Here is a 26,335-nt window from a genome sequence, read left to right as displayed (position 1 = left end):
AAGCTGACTGCCCTCTGGTTTTGCTGGATGCTGTCAGTCCAGGACATCCCTGACTGTCATCCTCGACTCAACTGTTTTCTGTAACCTGTATTTTCCTCCTCACTCTCCTTCCGTCATTGCCTCTGCTGGATTGTTAGAATTAGAACCATGTGCCTGCATGACCAGCAGGTCATCATTCTTTTTCAGTACAGTAAGTCTCCATATACCATCCTGGTCTCGGTATGTTGTAGTGTCTTGCATTTCTGAAAATGTCTGTATTATGTCTCCATATTTGAGTAATAGTTGTATAGTTAAAAAGTCATGATGTAAAACATGCTCCTCAGGAAAGGTTCCTCCAGAACTAGATACTACGCCGCTGTCTTCTTTCTGTGGTGCTGCTATTCCTGTCTTATTCTTCTACCAGCAGAGACTCTATGTTTTGACTTCATTTCCCTTCAATTTCAACTTTCAGTAGGAAACTGGCTTAGCTTAAAGGTGTTTGTGTTTAAGAAGAAGCCATTCTATTTTGAAGCCAACTGACTAGGTTCTTGTCTATCTTTAGAGCACATTGTATGTGTTTCAGGCTAATGGCTTTATGTAATTTTGCTGTTCACAAAGTAACAGTGCTTCTTATATAAGGTTAGGAAATTAACAAAATCTATTTCTCCTTTGTATGAGGAGCGATAGAAGCAAGCAAAATGTGCAAGAAACTTTCAAAGAATGAGTATAGATGAACAGTTTAAGATCTGCTCACTCATTCTCACAGTTGTTAATAGAAAGGACAAATGAAAGTGAGGGAAGAGTAAAGGGAGAGAGGAGAGGGAGTGGAGGGGGAAGCATGGAGAGGGAGTGGAGAGGGAGTGGAGGGGGAAAAGCATGGAGAGGGAGTGGAAAGGGAGGGGAGAGGGAGTGGAGGGGGAGAAGCATGGAGAGGGAGTGGAGGGGAAGGAAGGGAAGGTAGAGTGGGAAGGAAGCAGGAAATGAGAGAGTGAAGGAGAGAGAGAGGGAGAGAGAGAGAGAGAGAGAGAGAGAGAGAGAGAGAGAGGGAGAGAGAGAGAGAGAGAGAGAAAGCTGACCCTGATGTGAGTCTAGGACTGTTGTCAAGCTCTTACCAGGTAAAAGTAAAGCACTTGGTCTTCAGTGCTCACCAACCTAAATGAATAGAAGATGGCCATCCAAAGATGTGTACATTTGTTTGGAAATGGAAGAATATTGAAAGGGGAATACAGTAAACTACTCAAAAGGGTCAGTCAATGGGAAGTAGTTTTGTTTTATTTTTTTCCTTTTGTTTTTGAAGTTATAATGATATAATTTCTCCCCTTTCTTAATTCCAAACCCTCTCATATTACCTGCCTTGCTCTCTTTCAAATTCATGATCTCTTTTTTTTTCATTGATTGCTGTTACATGCTTGTATGTATATGTGTATACATATATGTTCCTAAATAAAACTAACAGTGAAATAATGAAGATTTTGTAAATTACTGTGATTAAAAAATCCTTGGCTTAACAAAAAGGGTTTAAAAAAGGTTTGGTGTCCATCAAATTTGAACCAATTACTGAACAGTTGTCCTTGCAGAAATATTCTTTGTGTAAAGTTGTTATGGCTTTTTTGTAAGCTTGTGATTAGAATAAGATTTTCTGTTTTAAGTAAGTGAATATGTACTGTCTAATCTCCTAGTAAAGCTCTGAGTAAACATTTCTCAAAATAGATACACAGGGTTAAGAATGTCTATGAAACCATTCTGAACACCATTAATAATCAGGGAAATGCAAACCAAAGCCAAAATGAGATGTCACTTACATATGTTAGAATGACCATAGTTAAATGAAATCTGGTAAGTGCTGGTGAGGATGTGAAGATGGGGGATTGTCTTTGTATATAGTGGGACTCTTATTTTGTGTAGTCATTGTGGAAAACACTCCAGAGTTTCCTCAAGAAATGAAAATGTGAACTAGTTTATGATCCAACAGCCCTACTCTAGGTCCATGTACAGAATTAATGGTATGAATGATGAGGCGAGACATTTCCATTACATGCTCATTGTGGCATTATTCATAGCATCCAAAACAGAAAACCATCTGCAACTTCTATCAATGTATAAAAAGAAAAGGTGTGTATGTATTTACAATGAAATGCCATTCAGCCTTAGAAAGGAGGGAATTCTACTTTGACAGTAAATGAACCCTATAGACATACTAAGTGAAATGAGTGGATATCAAAAGGAATGTTACATAATAACTGGGTGTTATGTAATTTTAGCACTTGCGAAGTAAAAGGGCAGGAAGATCCATATTAAAAGTCATTCTCTGAAACAGTCAGTTCTAAGCCAGCCTGGGATACAAGAGACCTTATTTCTAATATGTATGTATGTATGTATGTATGTATGTATGTATGTATGTATGTATGTAGATAGAACCACAACATCTTTACTAAAACAACATCCACTCTAAACCCCTAACCACATGTTGCATAAATCACTTTTTATGACATCTGAAACTTAAACTCATGGAAATGGATGTAGAATGGTAGTTACAAGGGTTTGGTGGTGGTGGTGGTGGGGGAGATGATAGGAGATAGACCAAAGGGCAGAAATTTGTTATGTAATACAAACAAGTTCTGGAGATTGAATATGCAACAACAGAACTGCAGTTACTGTTATATACTTGAAACCTTCTAAGAGCAGATTTAATGCCATTATGTGTGTGTGTGTGTGTGTGTGTGTGTGTGTGTGTGTGTGTGTGTGAGAGAGAGAGAGAGAGAGAGAGAGAGAGAGAGAGAGAGAGAAGAAAATGTTTATATATCCTTGGTAGATACCATCTAGCCAGTTGAGATGGTACTTGGCTCTGATGGATTGTTGTCCCATCAAACTTGTATATTTAAAGTGTTAAAAGTATTTAACTTTAAAAAAAGTATTGTAGCTGGGCGGTGGTGGCGCATGCCTGTAATCTCAGCACTTGGGAGGCAGAGGCAGGTGGATCTCTGAGTTTGAGGCCAACCTGGTGTCCAAAGCAAGTTCCAGGAAAGGTGCAAAGCTACACAGAGAAACCCTGTCTTGAAAAACAAAACAAAACAAACAAAAGTATTGTATCTATTAGCCAAATACAGCTTGTATGTTTTAATTCAGTAGCTGGATTCCATTGCTTTGTAAGTGTTAAAGCATGCAAGAATGTTCCTCTACAGCACTGTCCCCTTTGGAGGTGGAATGACCTTTTCCAAAGGTCGCATATCAGATCTCCTGCATATCAGATATTTACTTTATGACTCATAACAGTAGCAAAATTACAGTTATGAAGTAGCAATGAAATGACTTTCATAGTGTGTGTGGGGGGTCACCACAACATGAGGAATTATATTAAAGGATTGCAGCATTGGGAAGGTTGAGAACCAGTGCTCTAAAGTATTCCATTTCAAAAATGTTTAAGTATCTATTAGTTTCAATAAGATATTTGTCTTTTTAAAACTGTGTTTTATAAAACATTGTGACTTTGTTAATTTGGCCAAACATTAAGAGAAAACAGGACAGCTTTTATTAAACTGTGTCCCAGTTACTTTCTCTAGACTGTGGCTGGAGTTGTATGAGTAAGCTGACGGTGGAATTTTAAGTGCCCACAAGAATGCCTGTGTCCTGGAACGCATAGCTGATCTGGACAGGAGAATAGTGTGGATGCTTCCGAGCCCTTATACATAGGGCTCCTGTTGTTAACTCTCATGGGGAATGAATATGTAATTGTAGGTTAATCACACTTTTAATCTAATTAAACTCCGTGTCCCAATCTCTTGTAAAAGAGTGGCTGTGATTACAGAAATATGTGAAAAGATGAGTTAGAGTTATAAATTGTTAAGACAATGAATAAATTTAAAAACAGTCATTGAACTCTCAACTTGTATGTATGTATTTATTAATCACCTGCTGACATTTTAGTACTGTGCACTGTCTTCTGGGCCTGAACAATTATAGTTAATGTTAAATAATTGCTGTCATTTGCCAAGCATCTTATTGTACTATCTTTAAACACAACTTCAAGAAGAATAATAGACATCATTATTGCCATTTTTAAAAGAAATAGAGGCTTAGAAATTTGAGTGACTTGCCCTAGATCACAAAGAGCCCAAGAGACCCACTTGTTCTCACACTCAAGAATCCCATACAATACTGAATTGGAAGCCATAATATAAACTCAGAGGACCTGGTGCCCTGGTGCAGACCCGTGCAATCCTTTTGCTGTTTTCCTGACTCTGTAAGTTCATATGAGCCTTGCTCACACTAATTTAGAGGGCCTTGGTTGATTTTTTTTTGTGTGTGTGTGTGTTATCTCTGCTGGGTCTTACTCTTCCCACCTCCTCTTCCAAGGGGTTCTCTGAGCTCTGAAAGGAGGAAGTTTATGGCAACATCTTATCTATCTATCTATCTATCTATCTATCTATCTATCTATCTCTATCTATCTATCTATCTATCTATCTATTTATCTATCTATCTATCTATTTATCTCTATTTATTTATCTTTATCTATCTATCTATTTATCTATCTATCTATTTATTTATTTATTTATTTAGTTTTTTGAGACAGGGTTTCTCTGTGTAGCTTTGTGCCTCTTCTGGAACTCACTCTGTAGCCCAGGCTGGTCTCTAACTCACACTTCCGCCTGGCTCTGCCTCCCAAGTGCTGGCTGGGATTAAAGGCGTGTGCCACCACCAGCTGGCTGAGACATCCCATTTAGGGCTGAGTATTCTAAGGTCTCTCTCTGCATAATGTCTGGGTCTCTGGAAACATAGCATTTGATGGGCAGATCTTCATGGACTGATTATTCAAACAGTTGTTCAGACATCATCTAGTAGGATTAGAAAGAAGGACTTAAGTAATGTTATAGCACGTTTGTTGTAAATTCAGCTGTACTATTTTAGAGGCAGCCAGTGAGTAAGTGTAGGTACTAACAGAGTGGTTGGAATGGAATGTGAGACTTGCACCTACGAGAAATTTTGATGTTAAGATTTGATTACTGACTGAATTCAGAGAAAGGAGAAAAAGAAGTTCCAGCTGATCCTATACTTTGGCCCCACAGGATTATAATAATGGTAGGTATATTATCAAAAGTAGGGAAGGGAAAAGCTGACCTACTTTGTTTATGGGGATCACCACATTGTAGAATCTGACCTAAGCATGATCCATGGGAGATGTCTTAGGAGCCAAAACCAACAAGATGCAGTTTTTACAGGGAAAAATGTAAATTCCTGCATTTAGATTAAGACAGGGGTTCATTGCACAAGCTCAGGATGTGGTTTATATGCTTGACAGTTAGCATAGGTTTGTTGTTGTTCTTGGCCATGGGGTGTAGTTTATGCACAAGTAATGTGCCTCATTGCCAGTAATGTATGACATGTTAGACTACATTAATGAAAGTATACTCTTCTGCCCAAAGATTCCACCATCCCCAGCGTTTGTGTCATGGATTAATTGTCTTTGTCACCCTAGGCACTGTGTTTTCTGAAAGGAGCATTCACAGTGATTAGAAAGTGGCCAGTATGGTCAAAGGGTCTGGAAACTATGTCCTAAGGAAAATAAATGGTTAAGGAAAAGATGGATCAAATTTAAAGAGTACAATAACAATTCTTCAAAAAAATTAAATACTATGTAAGAGGAGTGGGAATAAAACTATTGTTTATGGTTGCTGTGGGAAGAACTGGGTAAGGGGTACAGAGAGCTAGAGCTTAATCATAAAAAAATAACAGATGGGCCAGAGACATGGTTCAGCAAGTGAAGGTGCTTGCCTCTAAGTCTGAAAGCCCGTTTGATCCCTGAGATTCATGTAGTAGAAGGAGAGAAATGACTCCAGCTAGTTCTCCTCTGACTTCCACAATGACTCTGTGGCATGTGCACCCTCCCCTGATTAATTAAGTATACTACACAATTAAAAAATAATGGATGGAAGGTAGATATTAATGGCAAAGAGCTAGTTGTTGCATGTTGTGATCACTGGGAAGGTATATATTTTCCCTTGCATGTATGGTAGACTAGGTGACTTACACAAGTTCTTTCTAATTGTTAGATGCACTAATTTCCACACAATGTGCTAACAAGAAATAGGAAATTGGCAATGCTATCACTTGGGGATTGGAACCAGATCGGACTGCAGAGAGAATACCAGTAGAACGTCCTTCTGGAGATAATATTGAAGTAGTATAAACCGAAGAACATACAATTGTTTGCCTAAAATGCTTCTTTAGGAACCATATGTAGGATCAGCTTTGTTAATGGACCCCTAATTTTCCACTTCACACAACTCCTTTACAAAGAAACCTCTCCCCATGACCCTAGTCCAACTCCAAGTTAGTCAGCATCATGTTGCCCTGTTTTCTTTTTTAGCAGTTAATATGAAGAGAAATGAATTAGGTTCCCTCCCTCCCCTCCCCCCCTCCCCCCCCCCCAGACAGGGTTTCTCTGTAGCTTTGTAGATCCACCTGCCTCTGCCTCCCGAGTGCTGGGATTACAGGCGTGTGCCACCATGCCCGGCTAGTTTTTTTTTTTTTTTTTTTAACTTGTGATCTGGCCTACAACATTAGATTATAAGAATTCTTGAGTATCTTTTTTTTTTTTTTTTTTTTAATTTATTTATTACGTATGCACTGTTCTGCCTGCATGTACCCCTGCAGGACAGAAGAGGGCACCAGATCTCATTATAGATGGTTGTGAGCTGCCATGTGGTTGCTGGGAATTGAACTCAGGACCTCTGAAAGAGCAGTCAGTGCTCTTAACCTCTGAGCCATCTCTCCAGCCTGAGTATCTTATTCATGACAACACGGCTAGCATCCAAGAGAGTAACAAAGAGCAAATAAGTCCAAAGTAAATACAAGTGAACTAATGAAACAGCTAGGCGGTGAGGCATTTTTCAACCATAGTTCAATCCTTGACTTAGTCTTTAGAATTTTATATATAATTTTAATTATGCTGAACCTTAGCATATCTTCATGGAGACAGAGCATGTTTGTTGCTGCCTGACATCTAGGAGATGGTTACAAATTTAAAAGCAGCTAATGTCATCCTTTTGGGATGGTGGTGCACACATGTAATCCCAGACATGGGAAGCTGAAGCAGGTGTTACAATGATTGGAGACCAGCCTGGTCTACATTTTTATAGGTCAGTCGGCTACAGAATGAAATTTTCACAAAAAATGAAACAACAAAACTTGCTTTTTTTTAAAAAAAAAAAAAATCTATTTTTGAGGTCATAAATTATTTCTCCTCTTTCCTCCCTCCAACCCCACCCACCCAACCCCCTTACTGTCTCTCATATTCATGGCCTCTTTTTTTGGTTAGTAAAATCACACACACACACACACACACACACACACACACACACACACACAAACACACAGAGTGCATGTGTAGAAGGCAACTTGGGGGAGTCCTCTCCCCTACCACCTTGTGGACTTGGAAATTGAGCTCAGCTTGGCATACTTTTCAGCAAGTGTCTTTACCCAGGACCATCTCATTGGTCCTTGTTAATAATAGTGAAATTGTCTCAAAAGGTGTCTATTAGTCATTGTTTTTGCTCTTTTGTTTTCTCCACAGGTCACTCCTACAGACTTTATTTCCCAGGACTCCCCCTGCTATCACAGTCACTAATGAATTTTGTGTTGCTACATCCAGTAGTTATTTCTTATGCTTTGATTTCATTTCACCTTCCCCTGGGATTTGACTCACACCTTTCTTTTCAGAAGAGTTTTCATTTTCCCCATGAATTTATTTTTGAAAGCCTTAGACACAGATGTCTGTAATTTACTAAGGCAGTTCTCTTGGGGGAATACACATATGTATGTATGTATGTATGTATGTATGTAGATGGAGGGAATGGAGCTGCTAAGTCAAGGAAGAGTCCAGGGCAAAGGTGTGTGGTGAGAATGAGTTATGCTAGTAATATAAAATTAACACAACTGCAGACTCTCTATCACATCTTTCCCCTCAAATTGCTAATATATTTTAACCCTAACTTCAAAATAAGTTGGCTAATATGTCAACAATATTCTCAATAATATTCCTGCAACTTGTACTCATGATCACATTCAAAAGATTCTACACTATGGCCAAGTTGGTTTTATCCCAGGAATGCAAGATTGGTTCAGAAATTATCCAAATCAGTAAATAAATATAGCACAACACATAAACATAGAAATCACATGACCATCTTAATAGATGCAAGAAAGGCCTTTGACAAAGTTCAGTATCCTTTCGTGATAAATGCTCTGAACAATCCAGGACTACAAGGAACATATCTTAACATATTAAGAGTTATATACAAAAAACTATATCTGCTATTATGAACAGAGAAATGGAATTTCTTCTAAATTCAGGAGTGAGACAAGGACATTTACTTTTATTCTTATTCAATATAGTGCTCAAATACTTTTTAAAATTATTATTGTTATCTCACAGTGTGGCCCTGACTGGTCTGGAACTCACTGTGTAGATCAGGCTAGCCTCAAACTCACAGTAATCCACCTGCCTTAGCTTCCCAAGTGCTGGGATTAAGGGAGGTAAGCCACCATTCTTGGCCTAGTGCTTGAAATCTCAACAGAGCAATAAACAAGAGAAAGAAATCAAAGAGATACAAAAAGAAGAGGAAAAAGTGAAAGTATTATTATTTTTATGACATGATCCTATCCTTTAAATATCCTTAATGACTGACTCCTCCAAAACCTTCTTAGGAACTGATAAACACTTGCAGTGAAGGAAATAATTATCAGTGAAGATATATAGGTTACTATAAAATTTCTTCTCTAACTACATCAAACATAGGATAACATCTAAAGCACATAAAGAACTGTAAAATCAAACACCAAAACACCAAGTCTAACCAGTAAGTGACTGATAAACTGAACAGACACTTCTCAAAAGAATAAACACAAATGGTCAATAAATATTTGGAAAATCTTTAGAAGTATGGAAATAAAGGCTGCTCCATGAGTTCAGCTCACCTCATTCTGAATGGCTATCACTAAGAAAACAAGACCGAACGCTGGCAAAGATGTGGGAGTACTGATTCACTGTTGGTGGGAGTATAAAATGGTGTAGCCAGTATGGAAACGAGTATAGAGGGTTTTCAAAAAAGTGAAAACAAATAGCTCATGTCTCTGCTGTATCACTACTTGATATATACCCGCCAAGACTGTAAGTAAACACAGCACGGAGGAATTGCACATCTATGGTGATTGCTGCATTATTGACAAGAGTTTTAAAAATGGAACTATCAGTCATTAACTGATAAATGGATAAACAAAATGTGTTGCATACACAATGGAGTTTTATTTATCCATAAAGAAACAAGGAATCATGACATTTTCAGAGGTATAAGTGAAACTAGAGATTATTATTTAAGTGAAGGAGGCAGCCTAAGAACACAATTTCTCTCATATGCAGAATCTAGGTTTGTGTGTGTGTGTGTGTGTGTGTGTGTGTGTGTGTGTGTGTGTGTGTGACTGAGAGAAGACTATGAGAGAAGAGCAAGTTGTAAGGAAGGAGCAGCTGGGTTGGGGAGAAGGTAATAAAATACATGTGAAATAGAAGAGGGGGACAGATGTGCCAGAACCGGAAATAACAAAGGAGGGCTGGAGAAGGCTGAGGGCTGTGGGGAAGAGGGATGAATAAGAATAATTAATGTGATGTACATGCTTGAAATGTCATAATGATATTACTTTGTGTGCTAGCCTAAGAAAATGGATAAAAATAATGTCTTTATGTTGTCTTAGGTTCTATAGATCTCAGCAGAGTCTTAACTTACTGCCTTTCCCATTTAGAGGTTGATAATGTACAAATAACTTAAATCTCTATGTTGACAGTTGACATTACTAAATCTGGGAAACAACCAGTTAGAAGAAGTTCCCGAAGAGATGAAATACCTTATGTCCCTGAAGAAGCTTCATTTATTTGGAAACAGGATTTGTAGATTTGCTCCTGGAGCCTGTGGTAAGTTAGTTAAGGAATGCTATAGCATTGCATTTAACTCCTTGAGTTTAATAATTTGACACAGAAATGAAAAAGAATCCCATCCACTGTACAGAGATTAAGGAATTTCTGAAGCAAAACTTTTCAATGTTTTTAAAAAAATACACTTTTCGAAATTCTCATACATGAATACAATGCGCTTTGATCAAATCCATCCTCCATGTTTTCTCCTCCAGCCCCTTGTGTTTTATAACCATATCCCCACTGGGCAGCATAGATAGATTCACCAAGGTCACAAGCCTGTCCTAAAGCTAAGTCAACTGTAAGCTTTTTTTAGGATTATGATAGACAAAATGGCTTTTTTTTTTTTTTTTGAGAAAAACCACATGACATGAGACAAAACCGATTCACAGGATATCCAGTTCATGAATAAACTGTTTGTCTTCTGTTAGTATTTTTTAATATTTTGAATTGGGTGCCATAATTTTCAAGTTGGAGCATCGGGAAAAGCAGTCTAGATCTCTGGCCCTTTGTTTGTTTCAAATAAAGATTAAGCCAAAATGTTTCATTCCTAAATGGGACCAATTTCCAGGAACTGGTTGCATGGTGGTAGCCCTGGATGATGAAACTTAGAGAAATCATGATTAATGGAGGAACCTGTCAGTGAGAACTTTGTCATGCTAGTGGCAGTAGTTGTAGGGTGACTATACTTGACTGGAAAATAGAGCCAGTTGGTTCAAAAGAAAGGTTGTGGCAAGACAGAGACAGAAAGGCTGTAGGTGTGAAAGCTGAGGGAAGCTTTGGTGAGAAAGTGGACTACATCCCGGATCTGCCTTTTAGTTCTCAGGTCCAGTTTGTGGTGAGCTTGCTTCTATTCTTTGTCCTCAGATGCTGTGGCTTTGGTTTGTAACATGGGATACATTTTCTCTTTTTGCCTTAGCTAGAAAGCATCTGTCTTCAGCAACCAACAGAACCATGGCCAAGGCAAGAATCCAAAAGGAACTCAAAGGTGTATAAAAAGACTAAAACTTTTTCCTGCCAGATGGCTAAATGACATATTATTTTCTAACAGATGGCTTACAAGAGTTGATTCTGCTTAATCTGAATTACAATCAACTTAAGAGTCTTCCTGAAGAAATTGGCAGGTAATTTATTTATAGTGAGGCTTGGTTAAACATTACATCTCTTTCCTTACCCAAACTCCATCCCATTCCTTTGATGGTGTTAGGCCTAGCATCAAGTAGTCAGGGGTAGAGGTGGTTACAAATAGCAGAGGAAGATTAGAAGTATGAAGTAAGCCACAGAAGTTTTTTTCTTTTTCTTTGGTGTGTATATGGCGTATGCATGTGTGGGCACGTGTATGGTAGTATGCGTAGAGACTACAGTCTGGCATCAGGATATCTTCCTCAGTCTCTTTCCTCTTTATTTATTGACATAGGGTCTCTCACTGGACCTGGAGCTCATCCTTTGTGTTTAACTGGGTGGCAGCAAGTCCCAGGGATCTGCCTATCTCTGACTGCTAGCTCTGGGATTACAGACATGTGTCACCATGCCAGGATGGAGGAGGTCCACACTCAGGTCATCATGCTTGCAGAACTAGCATTTTACCAAAAATAACCATCGCCCAATAACTAAGTTTAAGCAAATAATTCTTGAGCTACTTTGAGAAATGAGAAATAGTGGGTGATATAAGAGTAAAGTTGGAGTATAAAACAGAAGACTTTAAGGTGATGCTATTGATAGGCCAGCTCAGTTCTTGGAGCTTGCTCCATCACAGATTGGGGACATTAAATTTTATTTCACCAATGTCATAAACCATTTTGAGTTTGATGGGAAAAGCTCATATAAAAGCAAAGGATTTAAAATTACGATGTCATTTTCATTAAATAAAAACCAGCACATTTTATTATTATTAGCAACAACCAAAACATGTCACTTTCCCTTATCCTGCACATCTGCGCAGACAGATCATTATAGTGTTTCTGCAGCCAGCTGAAGGCCTTGTCCTTCTGAGCTCGTGGGCACTCTTGAGCTGTTTCTCTGACAGATGGAGAGAGCTCTGCTCAGGTTGACGTTGGAGATTCTTCATTGCATATTGAACAGGAACATATGCACTACAAAGTAAGAGCAACTAGAGGCTTCAGAGAAAAAGTGACCCTGCTAGCAGTCCTCAGCACAGGACTGTCTGTCCACAAAGTCTAATGTGTTCCCATTCACTTGTCTATACTTCTTTCCAAATCCTTTTAGAGGGGCCAGTACTTTAAGTAGAATAAATAGAAAAAAATGAACAGGGGCTGGAGAGATGGCTCAGGGGTTAAGAGCACTGGCTATCTTCCAGAGGACCTGAGTTCAATTCCCAGCAATCACATGGTGGCACTCAACCATCTATAATAGGATCTGATTCCCTCTTCTGGCTTGCAGGTATACATTCAGAGCACTCATACATAAGATATAAATAAATGAGATTAGAAAAAAATGAACAATCTCATGTCTGTAGAAGAGAAATACGTATGATAACTAAAATGCCAGTAGTTGCTTGCTTTTCCATGGTTTTAACTTACCAATCAATTGATGTATGTACTGACATTGATACAGTGAACAGAAAAAGATATATTGAAGAGAACTGGTAACTCAGGTTCAGAATATAACTTTGCAACTAGCCTTGTGACCATGGACTAGCTAGCTAGTTAACTGCCCTAGATCTCACTTTCCGCCCCTTGTGATGTGAGATTTTGAGTAGCTGAACTTGAAAGCCCTTGCGTCGGCGATATGACTCCACAGTTTGAGAAGCTGTGTTTGGAGCTGGGTGCACACCATTTGGAGATGCATGCAGATGAAAGGTTATATACGGAAAATGAAAGGATGGCTTTCATTAGAAAAAGTGGGCTCCTAAACCTGTGGGCCATGTGGTTCTTATAGCTAGCTCTAGCTGGGAAACCTATTTCAAGGTGCTGGTAGGTGCTATATCTGCTACGAACTCACTTCTTTTTTATTATTATTATATTTGTGTTTTAATTTTACATATCAGCCATGGGTTCCTCTCTCCTCCCCTCTCCTGCCCCCGCCTTCCCCCCAGCCCTTCTCCCCCATTCCCATCTCCTCCAGGGCCAAGACTCCCCTGGGGATTCATTTAAACCTGGTGGATTCAGTACAGGCAGGTCCAGTCCCCTCCTTCCAGGCTGAGCAAAGTGTCCCTGTGTAAGCGCAAGGTTCCAAACAGCCAGCTCATGCACTAAGGACAGGTCAGGGTCCCACTGCCTGGGTGCTTCCCAAACAGATCAAGCTATTCAATTGTCTCACTTATCCAGAGGGCCTGCTCCAGTTGGGGGTTCCACAGCTTTTGGTTCAAAATTCAAGCTGGATAACAGACGAACTCACTTCTTGATTCATAGAATGGTTCTTTTTTTCCCTGTGTGACCTCGCAAGGTAGAATAAGTAAGATAATTTTGGGGGACTTCTTTGATTAAGGTGATAATTTCATTTAAGAAGACGCCACCCACAAGACCTCCGAAAAGTCCAGTTTCACAGTTCTATGTAGGAACTGGTTAGGGCAGGAGGGCCCAAACAGGTCCCAGCACTGTCATTCCCCAGAACCAGACACTGTGGCTGTGCACATTGAATCAAGTAATGTGACTTCCTTTGTTCAGTGCTTTGTTCCTTTTAATCAGAATTTTTGGCTGTTTGATTCTTTAAATTTCTAAATTTTGAAATTTTAAATTCTTAACTTCTACACAAAAAAGAAGCTGTCTTTTTGAATCTACATGTCTTTATCAGTACTACAAACATTTTTTTCTTCACATGAGTATGATATAATTCTTTTAATTAGAGCCTCTTACATGTTTTCAGGTCTCCTGTGTCTTTTGTTAAACATTTTCTTATTTTATATATGTTTTTATTATTATGTCATCATAAATGACATTTATTAAGTCTTTTCCATCCAATTATTTATGGCTACATGTAGAGATTATAATAGGTTTTTGTACTCAATACTATTTTGTACAAAATTTTGTATGTGTTCTCTCTCTAATTTTAGTACCTTAAAAGTTTTAAAATGTGATTTTATTCTTGAAGGGGCCAGTGTTTTTATATTTTTTATTAGATTACAGTGAATTAGGTTTCATTATGGAAGTTTCTCAAGCAAAATTTGGTTTTGTTAGTTTTCCCTGCATTTCCCTGTCTCTTACACGCCTTTCCACATTTTCTGTCTCTCCCTACTGTCTCCTAAACTGTTTTGTCCAGCAGGGCAGACTTAGTGGTCAATCCATCTTTGCATCTTCTGCAACAATTTAGCATTACACTCATTTCCACTCCCCTCTCTTTCTTTCCTTTACTTTGTAGTTGTTGTTGAGACATCAGTGTAGCCTTGGCTGGCCTGGAATTCACCATGTAGACCAGGCTGGCCTTGAGCTAACAGGGGCCCACTTCCCTCTTCCTCCCTAGTTGTTGGGAATACAGACATGAACCACCACATCTGGCAGAATTCTCTTTTGATTAAATCTAGATATTACATAAGTTTCTGATTACAATTTATTTTTAAAAATTAGGTTACTCCAAAGACCTTTATTTTCAGTAGGTTCCAAACACTTGATAGGATTCAGAGGGGTTCCAAGAAAAAAAATGACATTTAATAAGTGGCACTTTTACAATGGACTTTCTTTGTCCAGTGAGGTTGAGTCACACTCTTCACTTGTTTTTTGTTTTAGGCTGAGGAATCTTACCTACCTAAGCATCAATCATAACCAGCTCACCATGATCCCTACAGAGCTTTGCTCCCTTGCACATCTTTCTGGATTGCATCTTAACTACAATCAGCTCACGTGCATCCCTGAAGAGATTAAGCTTTTGTGCAATCTTCAGCAGCTTTTTCTGGTCAAGAATAACATTGAAGTTTTGCCAGAGGTAAAGAAAAGAAGGCCACTCGTTTTATTATTGTTGCTGTTGGCAAAGAACTCGTTTAACGTGACGGGAACTGGTTATATACCATTGTTCGTTTTAGCCTGCATTATAAATGATAACGCACTTAAAAGTTCATTTGTTTTGATAAAGAAAGAGGCATGAATCATTTTCTAATACATTATGAATTATGTGTCTGTGTACACATGTGTATGAATGTATATTTTCTGTTTATATTTGTGTTACATTCCTCTTAGGCTCTATTTTAATTTCTCTAAAGAGGTTTGGGGGATATGAAAAGAACCCTTTGAATTAAGAGATGGATCTAGCTGGGCGGCGGTGGCACATGCCTTTAATCCCAGCACTTGGGAGGCAGAGGCAGGCGGATCTCTGTGAGTTCAAGGCCAGCCTGGGCTACAGAGTGAGTTCCAGGAAAGGTGCAAAGTTACACTGAGACACCCTGGGTTGAAAAACCAGAGAGAGAGAGAGAGAGAGACAGAGAGAAAGAGAGAGAGAGAGAGAGAGAGAGAGAGAGAGAGGAGAGATGGACTTAGGACTTCTGAAGTGTAGTCTTAACATAAAACTGTCACTGCTTTTGTGATAGTTGAAGTAAAAATAGTCTCTGGATTTGAGTGTGTGTATGGATAAACAGTTAAATGAACAGAAACAGCATGAGACAGCTTTGAGTTTTGTAAAGAAAGCTTCTTTTTACTTTTAAAAGATTGCTTTCATGAAATTGATTCAATGGGTGGAAGTAGATATTGGGACAATTACTACTTAGAAAAACATTTGAATCATAGACTTATTAAATATAGATGGATATTTCTTGCTGTTACAGAAAGAAGACCATTAGGTCTGTGAGCTGGTCATAATGACATCAGCATTTAAAAATCCAACAAAGAATTTCAGAATTCATAAAAGAAGGCATACATTTAAGAAGTGGAGTGGCCAGGCAGTGGTGGCTCACGCCTTTAGTCCCAGCACTCAGGAGGCAGTACCAGGTGGATCTCTATGAGTTCAAGGCCAGCCTGGGCTACCAAATGAGTTCCAGGAAAGGTGCAAAGCTACACAGAGAAACCCTGTCTCAAAAAACCAAAAAAAAAAAAAAAAAAAAAAAAAAAGAAGAAGAAGGGGAGTGAGAGTGCTAGCATATGAACTAATGTGTCACTTCTCAAAGCATTCTACTGAAAGCCTAAGTCCCCATATTCCTTTGTGGCTTTATGTGGCCTAAGATGCTCATGTACTGAGTGAGTGATTCATAACTTTAGTGTGATGGAACGGGAAGTGGCAGCATTGTGAGGAAATTAGGTCATGAGAGTGCATTCCTCATGAATGAAACTATCATCCTTATTAAAGAGGTTCCAAAATTAAATATGCTAGTACACACCTGCAAACCAATAGTCAGGATCAAAAATTCTGAAGCATCCTCAGTTACATGATGAGATGGAGGCCAGCCTGCTGGCGTACATAAGACTGTATCGTAAGCAACCAAACAAAGCCAAACCAAATCGAACCAAAACAAAGCATCTTGAGAGACTTCGTAGGGACAAAGAGCTCTTTCCATCATGTGATGGCATAGCAAAAAGTTGGCAGTTTCCAACCAAAAAAGAGCACATCATAGTTCTGCTGTGCTGACACCCTGACCTTAGTCTTTTTCAGGTGAGACTACATTGCTATTGTTTGTAAGGTTTGCTATCAGTAGTTTTCTGTTATAGAAGACCAACTTATCTCCCCTCCTGGAAATTTACAAAATATATTCACATATTAAAAGTACAAGTCCAAAATAGCCAAACGAATGGAAGCACATGAATTATGAACTAAAGGCTGTGGAGCCCCCAACTGGATCAGGCCCTCTGGATAAGTGAGACAATTGAATAGCTTGAACTGTTTGGGAGGCCCCCAGGCAGTGGGATCCAGACCTATCCTTAGTGCATGAGCTGGCTGTTTGGGACCTTGGGCTTACACAGGGACACATGCTCAGCCTGGAAGGAGGGGACTGGACCTGCCTGTACTGAATCTATCAGGTTTAAATGAATCCTCAGGGGAGTCTTGGCCCTGGAGGAGATGGGAATGGAGGGGAGGGGCTGGGGGGGAAGGTGGGGGTGGGAGGGGGGAGTACAGGGGAACCCATGGCTGATATGTAAAATTAAAACACAAATATAATAATAATAATAAATGCCCCACCCCCCCAAAAAAGTACAAGTCCAGAAGCCAAGCTTCTTAACTTTGTTAAAATTTCCTGAAACAATGCCTTGGCATTTGCGTTGGTCCTAGTGGGCAAATGAAAATTGTTAAAAATTTCAGTGTAATTCAGATTCTCCTTAGTCATGAAGAATGCCAACCTTTAGCTTGGTGCCTACTGTATAGTTTGGCTGTGTTTGCTTTTCTCTGTCTAGCATCTTTTTCTTTTTGTTTTTATACTGGTATTGTGCTACAGACTTGTAAATTCCTTCCCCTGTAAGTCTTTGAGGCTTGCTTAGTATTGTCCCGTCCCACTATTCAGGTCATCTAGCCAAATGAGAATAGTCCTTCACACTGGACGTTGTGATTTGCCGGTGAAAGACATAAGACTTAAACTAGATAAATGGGACAAGTTTGGTGTTTTGTTTTTGGATAAATGTAGTCTTTCTTCCTGCAAAACAGGAAGAATGAAAATCCACATCTAGGGACTAGAGAGATGGCTCAGTGGTTCAGAGCACTTGATGTTCTTACAGAGGACCCAGGTTCAATTTCCAGCACACACGTAGTAGTTCACAACCATGCATAACTCCATTTATAGGGGATCTGATGCCCTTTTCTGGTCTCTGTGGATAGTAAAAACATACATACACACACACACACACACACACACACACACACACACACACATATATATATATATACACACACACACACATACATACATGCACACACACATATATATATACACACACATACATACATACACACACATATATATATATATATACACACATACATACATACACACACACACACACATATATATATACACACATATATATATACACACATATATACATACATACACACACACATATACATATATATATATGTATATATGTTCTGAAAGAATTAAAAAAGAATTTTATATATTATCCCCTTCACCAGTCTTTTTTGGTCCTTTTCTGTTGTTTTAAAACTCTTCTCCTACAGTTCCATCCCAGAAACAGTGTTCTCTTTATGGAACAATTTCTGCCCAAGTCTGTTTCTTGACCTGGCATTTACAAAGATAGGAATCTAAAGTACATTCAGAACTGCAGACTCAGCATCTATTCCCAGAGACTGTAACTTGTGTTAGCATGCAATTAGAGATGAGGACTATTGGATATGGCTAGCAGATATACCATTTCCCTAGGGAGAGACTCTGCCACCAAAATAACAGCATTGCAGATCCGTGCCTGCCATCACTGAAGTCATTTAATAAATGATACCCTTCTTTTTCAATTTAAAACATTTTTCATGTTTTTAAGTTTTAAAACCCAAGTTTTCATTTGCTTGTTAATAGAAATACTAGAAATAAGATGTCCTATAACAACCATGTGGCTACTGTGGTAATACACAGTTGTGTTGACCATGTAGGTATAATCATGGGCTTTATTTCTTTTATGAGGAAAGGGCTGTGTTATCCTAGTATTAAGCAAAAGATAGATGTGCTATAAATTTTGGTGAAATTATTATTACAGAAAATATTTCAGGATTATAGCTGTTTTCTGTTTCACAGGGTCCTACTTTGATAATAGGTAGTGTCTAAGAGTCCTCACTGAATATTTAGGTTATTTGAGTTTGGTAACTCAGTTAATCTGCTTAACAATCACATTTATATATCATTTCTGTTTAGAAGAGGAGGAGAAATTAAAATCCAAAAAAAATCCAAAAAGATGCTTAGGAACTTGCCTATGACTACACTTAGTAAGAGTGAGACTTGGTTAAGACCTAGAAACAGTTAATTTAGAATATGGTATGTTGCTCTGCAGTGCTCAGAAGAAGTGAGGATTTGTAGATATTTGACATTCCATAGAGATGTCCTTGGGAAAGACTGTCTTGATGGAGGGATACCTCAATCAACTCTGAACTAAATGTTAATACTTGCAATTTTATATTAAAAACTCTCTTTTGTCTTTTGACACAGGGACTTTGTCATCTTAAAAAACTAAGAATCCTGGACATAGCTGGAAATTTTATTCAGATATTTCCAGCAGGTGTAAGTATAGTCAATTTTTACAACAATTAAAAATCATCCTGTTTGTACTATTGGGAATTGAAAATACAAGCAGCCAGTAAAAGCTGTGGTAATTGGAGCCTTGATTTGTACAATGACTCAAAGATTTTCTTTGTTTTAGAATTTCAAAACCCATTCTTTCTCATCCTTTTCCTTGTGCCTGCTGAGCTTGCTTGAACTAAATGAATGCTGATTGTTATCATAAATATTTAATCTATCAGTTATGATTAAATTCTTTGGTTGTTACATACTACTTTTGGTCACCTCTGAGTTTTTGAAGAGATTTCTTTCCTGGACAAAGAACTTTATCCTGTGTGGTTTACCCAGAGGTGACCTATAAAAATGCACTGAATTTTGACTGTGTTTTATTTTAAATAAAAGAGACAGTGCGTTTTGGTAATTTCCAACTTTGGGTAAAGAAGTAGTTATTTTTCATATTGCATTTTTATATCCAAATGAACATGCTGGAGCATTTAAGGAAACAATTGCAAGTCCGGTAATCTAGAAAGTATTCAGTAAATATCTGTGGATCCACTATCTTTTTTCTTATTGATTGACTCAAAGTGTAGTTTTCAGACATTTTAATGTAACAAAAATAATTTATACTGAAAAGGATAAAAATATGAAATAGTGAGTTCAAAATATGCTTTAGAAAAATACATGCTATATTCTGATTGTGGTAAAATACATATTATAAATTCCTTATCTTTTTAAAATTAATTTATTAGTTAATTATTTTGTAGTCCAAACAGTTTCCTGTCCATCCCTTCTTTCATCCATCCCTTCTCTCATCTCAGTCCCCTCTCCCCAATCCACTTTTCTTCCTTACTCTTCAGAAAAGGGCAGAAAGCCTTATGTTTTAATGGGCCACCATCGTCACAGTCCGTTGATATGGTCCATTACCACCACTTACCTCCAGAACTTACTCTGTTACCTTACCAATTAAAGGGTATCATTAGATAAATTCCCAATTAGAAAAGTTTCTAATTCTCTTGTTAGCATCTACCACGGCATTTCAGAATGAGACATTTCTCTTTCTTTTGGAAACACCATTCTACTTTCTGTCTCTGTGAATTTGATTACTTTGTGCATTCCACAGAGGTAGAATTAGCTGATATTTGTCCTTTTGTTTATTTTGCTTGTTTTATTTAGCACGGTATCCCTCCAGTTCACCCCTGCTATAAAGAGTTGGGTTATTACTGGGGGTGTTTCAGTCTCTTTCTTACTGTGAGCAGGGCTGCTGCGAACATTGCACGAGCTTTTGTTCACTAAGTTCTGGTTTGTCCTTTCAAGACTGAGTTATACAGTCCTTCCCTAAACTCTTCTCTGTTGCTGTGTCACACTTCCAGCATTTCCACAGACTAATCCAGTCTAAGTAACCCTACACAGGCATGCCTCAAAGCTTGCTTTTTGGGTGATTCTAGAGCCTATAAATTGGTAATAAATGTTAACCACCACATCTCACATTTTTATTTTTTAAAGATGTACTATGTTATAACAAATTTATGGTTTCAAATTATAGGAAAGACTTGGTAAAGACTCCATGATTTTCTTCCTACTGTGGGTCTTGAGTTAACTCTGTGCACAGTGTGATACAAGCCTAACTGCCAGAGCACCCTTCTGGTGTCACTTCTGTCGTGGTGCCACTGTAGCACAGACCATGTAAAGGAATAACTCTTTTCAAGTCTACCTTGATGTTACAATGTGAACTTCACTATCAGACAAATCTTGAGTTTCAACGTAGTCTTATTTATTAAATGAACAATACTAAATTATGTTTTTCAACTACAGTCCGCATCCACCTTGGTATTGCCATTAATTCACAGTTTCTTCTAAAAAGAGACTCTATATCAACAATTTTGTTTGAACATCCTTGCTTCCAATAATTTTAGCATGACTTTGATATTATGTATGCCAGATTCACTTTCAGAAATTTCTGTAAACTCTCTGAAATAAGATGGTATACAAAACTTGTCTGAGTTTTGTTCCCAATTATTTGCTTCAGAATTTTCAAAATGATTTTCCTTTCTAAATCAGTAATGATTTTCTACAAATTATTGGTGCAAAATCAGTTTTCTGTGTTAAAGAGGTGGGGCAAACTGATGGAACACATGGCAAATGCAGAGCTAAATCACTGGCTGTCGTATAGTTCCAAGTGTTGCAGAGTTCAGTTTCAAAGTAAGGCAAGTGAACGTGACCAACAACTAAGACTGAGTAGTGTAAGCATGATGGATATGGACTTTGTTTGGAGTCATGTGTACATTATCTTAAATCCCTAAGTTCCTATTTACAAAACTGTGATTTCAGACAAGTCGTTAAGTTGCCACTTAAAACCACTCACCTCATGAGCATATTAAATTGGTAAATGATTATAAACTGTTTTATAAATAGTGTCAAAAGAATAGAGATTACTTTGACAATGAATTATATGTGAAACATGGTAATATTGAAGTAGTGGTTGGTAATGCACAGTACAGCAATTATAGTGATCATTCACAATCTACAGATGATAATAGGAAGCAGTAACTTTTTGAAGGATGTGCTTTAAAACATGTTTTGCTATAAAATATTGGAAGACAGGAAAAATGGAAGAGCAAAGTGAAAGTCATGTGTCTGCTATTTTGAAGTACACTGAACTCCAGCAATACTGGAATTGTATCCTGTAGAATAGATTTAAATAATTTATTTTACTGCTTTTCTTTTAAAGATAATCTTCATTTGAGCTTTATGCTGTTTCATGCTATAAAATTTGGTGTGCAACTTAGAAAATGCTGTTATTTTACAGTGGTGTATGATTTTTATTGAGTAGCTTTTAAATATTTGAAGCTGATTTTTTTAGATTTACCTATTTTATGTCTATGAGTATTTCGCCTGCATGTCTCTCTCTGTGGACTGTGTGTGTATCTGGTGCCTTTGGTGGTCAGAAGAGGGTGTCAGACCCCATAGAACTGGAGTTATGAAGATCTGTGAGAAGCCATGTGGGTGCTGGGAATTGATCCCGGGTTCTCTGTAAGAACAAGTACTGTTAACTGCTGATCTATCTCTCCAGTCCCTCACTCCCCCAAAGCTGTTATTTTAAATCAGGCATTATTATACAAATAAGAATGTTAACGGGAAACCTGATTACAAGTGTGTGCTGCTGTAACCTGCTTAGCATTTTTCTGGTTATAGGAGTAATTTGGGACTGAGGATGTAGTAGAGTTGGTGCTCATAGCATGCATGAAGCCTTGGTTTGATTCCCAGCACTTCCTAAACCTGTATGTTGGAACATGCCTGTCATGCTAGTGGAGCTAGGACAATCAAACATTTGAGGTCATCCTTAGCTGCAAAGTAAGCTTAGGCCAGCCTGGAATTCAGGAGATCTTGTCAAACAAAAGCAAAAAGAAAAAAAAAGTAAAGCAATAATAAAAGCAATCATCATTTAAAAGGTATATATATATATATATGTGTGTGTGTGTGTGCATGTGCGTGTGTGTGTGTGTGTGTGTGTGTGCGTGTGTGTATGTGTGTGTGAGTGTGTGTGTGTGTGTGTGTGTGTGTGTGTGTGTGTGTGTGTGTAGCAACAATCACTGAAAACAGGCTATGCATTTGAAAGAGAGCAGGAGTGGTGTATGGGAAGGTTTGGAGGAAGGGCAGGGAAGGGGAAAATGTGTAATCATAGTATAACCTCAAAAGATAAAACAAATAATTTTTGAAAGTTATATAAGATCATAAATTATAAAATGTATGGTGCCTTTAAGTTTATCTTTCAGTGACAATATGTTATTTTCTTCTAGTATTTAATTTTGACATATTTACTTTGGAATAAAATTAAAATTGTATGTCATGGAAGAGTGTATCTTTTTAACTTAACATTATATATTTGAATACTTCCCCTCAAATACTGTATTTAAGATAATTGATTTTAATTATTGGATAATTTTTATATACTTTTATTTATTGGAATAGATTGGAATGAGTAAGCCTCTGATTAAAGATTATCTGAAATTGGGCGTCTTTTATTTTAATCTTTCTTTGAGAGAGTGAGATTTCCAGAATGTGGCCCATGATGCACAGTGGACAACCTGTGGAACACTGGCAATTATAGGAATGGCTGGTTTAGTAGTTTCCTGTGCTTACCATAACTTGAACTAAAGGTCACATGTGTCTATTGTTTCTTCTTAGCAGCGTACAAGTCCTTGGACTTTTGTCCACCCTGATTCAGTATGACTTCATCCTAGCTAATTACATCTTCAAAACTCTGAGACATGCTGTTTCTGGGGTGAATGCTACTATTGGAACCAGTATACTTTTGTAGAACATAAAACTTAATATTGGTCTGTAACAGATCTGTCCTGTGTGAGGAGAGTTTAGTTTAGCTAGCCTTTGTTGAGTGTCTCCTCTGAGATTCTTCTCATCAGAGGGTTTCCAGCACCCATGTTTGGCAATTCTGGTGTTGCTGGTCTCTGGCAGCCTCTGTACTAGTATGTGTATATCCCTGAACATATACATAATTAAAAATGAAATCATTTTTGAACTGATTTTATTGCCTGATTATTTTAAATTTATTTAGTGTTTGTACATGAGCCACCCACGTGTGAAGGCCAGGGACAACTTTGGGAGTTGCTGCTCTCTTTCAACTGTGTGGGTTCCTAGGATCTAATTCAGGTCATCAGACTTGGCAAGTGAGTATGTTACTCACTGAACAATTTTGCTGGCCCCCTCATAATAAAATAAATCTTAAAATGGAATTCCCACCTTCATAAAGTTCTAGGGAGACAAATGAACAATGATGCATATTGTTTGTATGGAATTTGGTCTTCATGTTGGGTCTTGGAGAGCTCATAAAAGCAAGAAATACAGACATTTAAAGATAGAAATAATGAAGAAGTGGACATTAGCTTGAAAAGAGAAAGTGGGCCAGGTAGGTAGTAATTCATTACAACTTCAAAATAATGAAGGAAAAAATGGCCAGATGCACTTAAAACTTTTGAGAATGAGGAAGGAAAAATATTGTTACTGATAACTTTGGATAGGGTATCAATGGGACTGGTAAGAGGTAAGAGCTACCAATATCTCTTTCCATATTCTAAAAGAAATAGAAAACCCTGTCTCTAAAGCAGTTGTGGCTCAGTCCTTTCAATGAGGAGAGAAGTGAATTCTTGAGATTTTTATTTCTTTTCGAATAATTTTTTCTTGTATTTTTTCTTTTTTAAAATTTGTTGTATTTGTGTTTTAATTTTACACATCAACCATGGGTTCCCCTGTCCTCCCCTCTCCTGCCCCCCGTCCCCATCTTCCCCCAGCCCCTCCCCTCCATTCTCATCTCCTCCAGGGCCAAGACTCCCCTGGGGACTCATTTAAACCTGGTGGATTCAGTACAGGCAGGTCCAGTCCCCTCTATCCAGGCTGAGCAAAGTATCTCTGTGTAAGCCCAAGGTTCCAAACAGCCAGCTCATGCACTAAGGACAGGTCCAGGTCCCACTGCCTGGGTGCCTCCCAAACAGTTCAAGCTATTCAATTGTCTCACTTATCCAGAGGGCCTGATCCAGCTTGGGGTTCCACAGCCTTTGGTTCATAATTCATGTGCTTCCATTTGTTTGGCTATTTGTCCCTGTGCTTTTCCAATCTTAGTCTCAACAATTCACCCTCTTACAGTCCCTCCTCTTTCTCGACAATTGGACTCCTGGAGCTCTACCTGGGGCCTGGGCGAGGATTTCTGCATCCACTTCCATCAGTTATTGGATGAGAGTTCCAGCATGACAGTATCACCAGATTAGGTCAGATCAGGCTTTCTCTCGACCATTGCCAGCAGTCTACAGAGGATGTATCATTGTGGATTTCTGGGGACCTCTCCAGCACTCTGCCTATTCCTATTCTCATGTGGTCATCATTTATCATGGCCTGTTATTCCTTGTTCTCCCTTTCTGTTCTTGATCCAGCTGGGATCTCCTGCTTCCCTAAGCTGTCTTTCCCTTGAACCTTGTCCTTCATTAATCCTAATGTCATCCAGGTTGTTCATGTAGATCTCATCCATTTCTCTGTCATTGGGAGATCCCTGTGTCTTTCCTAGGGTCCCATTTTCTAGGTAGCCTCCCTGGAGTTGTGTAGCAGTCTAGTCATCTTTGTTTTACATCTAGTATCCTACTATGAGTGAGTACATACCATGTTCATCCTTCTGAGTCTGGGTTACCTCACTCAGGATGATTTTTTTTCTAGATCCATCCATTTGCCTACAAACCTCATGATGTCATTATTTTTCTCTGCTGAGTAGTACTCCATTGTACCATATTTTCTTTATCCATTCTTCAGTTGAAGGGCATCTAGGTTGTTTCCAGGTTCTGGCTATTACAAACAATACTGATATGAACATAGCTGAGCAAATGCCCCTGTGGTATGATTGAGCATTCCTTGGGTATATGCCCAAGAGTGCTACAGCTGGGTCTCGGGGGAGATGAGTTCCCAGTTCTCTAAGGAAGTGCCATATTGATTTCCAAAATGGCAATACAAACTTGCATTCCCACCAGCAGTGGAGGATAGTTCTCCTTGCTCCACATCCTCTCCAGCATAATCTGTCTTCTGTGTTTTTGATCTTAGCCATTCTGACAGGTGTAAGGTGGTATCTCAGAGTCGTTTTGATTTGCATTTCCTGGATAGTTAGGGATGTTGAGCAATTCCTTAAATGTCTTTCAGCCATTTGAGCTTCCTCTGTTGAGAATTATCAGTTTAGTTCTATAGCCCATTTCTTAATTGGACTGTTGGACATTTTGTTGTATATACTTCTGCTTTGACGTCTGCCCATCTCCTTATAGATTTGTTCTTGGTCTTATCAGTGCACTCGGTCCAGACAGAGCTGACAGATTTAGGGAGCCTCTCTCTGGTCCAGATGGAAGCTCTGGGCCGGATGGGAGCTCTGGTTCAGATGAGAGTGCTGGCCAGATGGGAGCTGGGGGCTGGACTCTGAGTGTCAGGAAGTCCCTGGGATCTCCTTATCTTGTCCAGATGGGAGCTCCTCTTGTCCAGATGGGAGTTCTAGGGTAGGATGGTAGCTGGGGGCTCTAGTTCAGATGGGAGTTCCGGGGCAGGATGGAAGCTCTGGACCAGATGGGAGTTCGGGGTGGATGGGAGCTGGGGCTGGTCTCTGAGTCCCAGGAAGTGGCTGGGGTCTCGGGAAGATGGGTGTGGGTGCAGGGTGTGGAGACTGCAGGGTCTGCCTGCAGTCTTGGAAAAGGGGAGCCTTCCCGCAGGGCCCCACCAAATGGCCAGAAACTGGGGCCAACTCTTTTGAAATAATTTTACAAGAC

General features: G+C 38.7%; 1 protein-coding gene across 1 annotated transcript in view; it reads left to right on the top strand.

Annotated features, from left to right (window-relative positions):
• Positions 1-26,335, top strand: part of Lrrc69 (leucine rich repeat containing 69) — a 107,668-nt gene that overhangs the window by 1,865 nt on the left and 79,468 nt on the right. The window contains exons 2-5 of the mRNA XM_036179696.1: positions 9,814-9,940; positions 10,992-11,064; positions 14,623-14,818; positions 18,963-19,034. Coding sequence (XP_036035589.1) covers positions 9,814-9,940; positions 10,992-11,064; positions 14,623-14,818; positions 18,963-19,034 — 468 coding nt within the window. The remainder of the gene's footprint in view (positions 1-9,813; positions 9,941-10,991; positions 11,065-14,622; positions 14,819-18,962; positions 19,035-26,335) is intronic.

Source organism: Onychomys torridus, chromosome 2 (assembly GCF_903995425.1).
Source record: "Onychomys torridus chromosome 2, mOncTor1.1, whole genome shotgun sequence".
Taxonomy (NCBI): Eukaryota; Metazoa; Chordata; class Mammalia; order Rodentia; family Cricetidae; genus Onychomys; species Onychomys torridus.
Note: the sequence above shows the minus strand (reverse complement) of the source record. Positions and strands in the feature narration are given on the sequence as shown.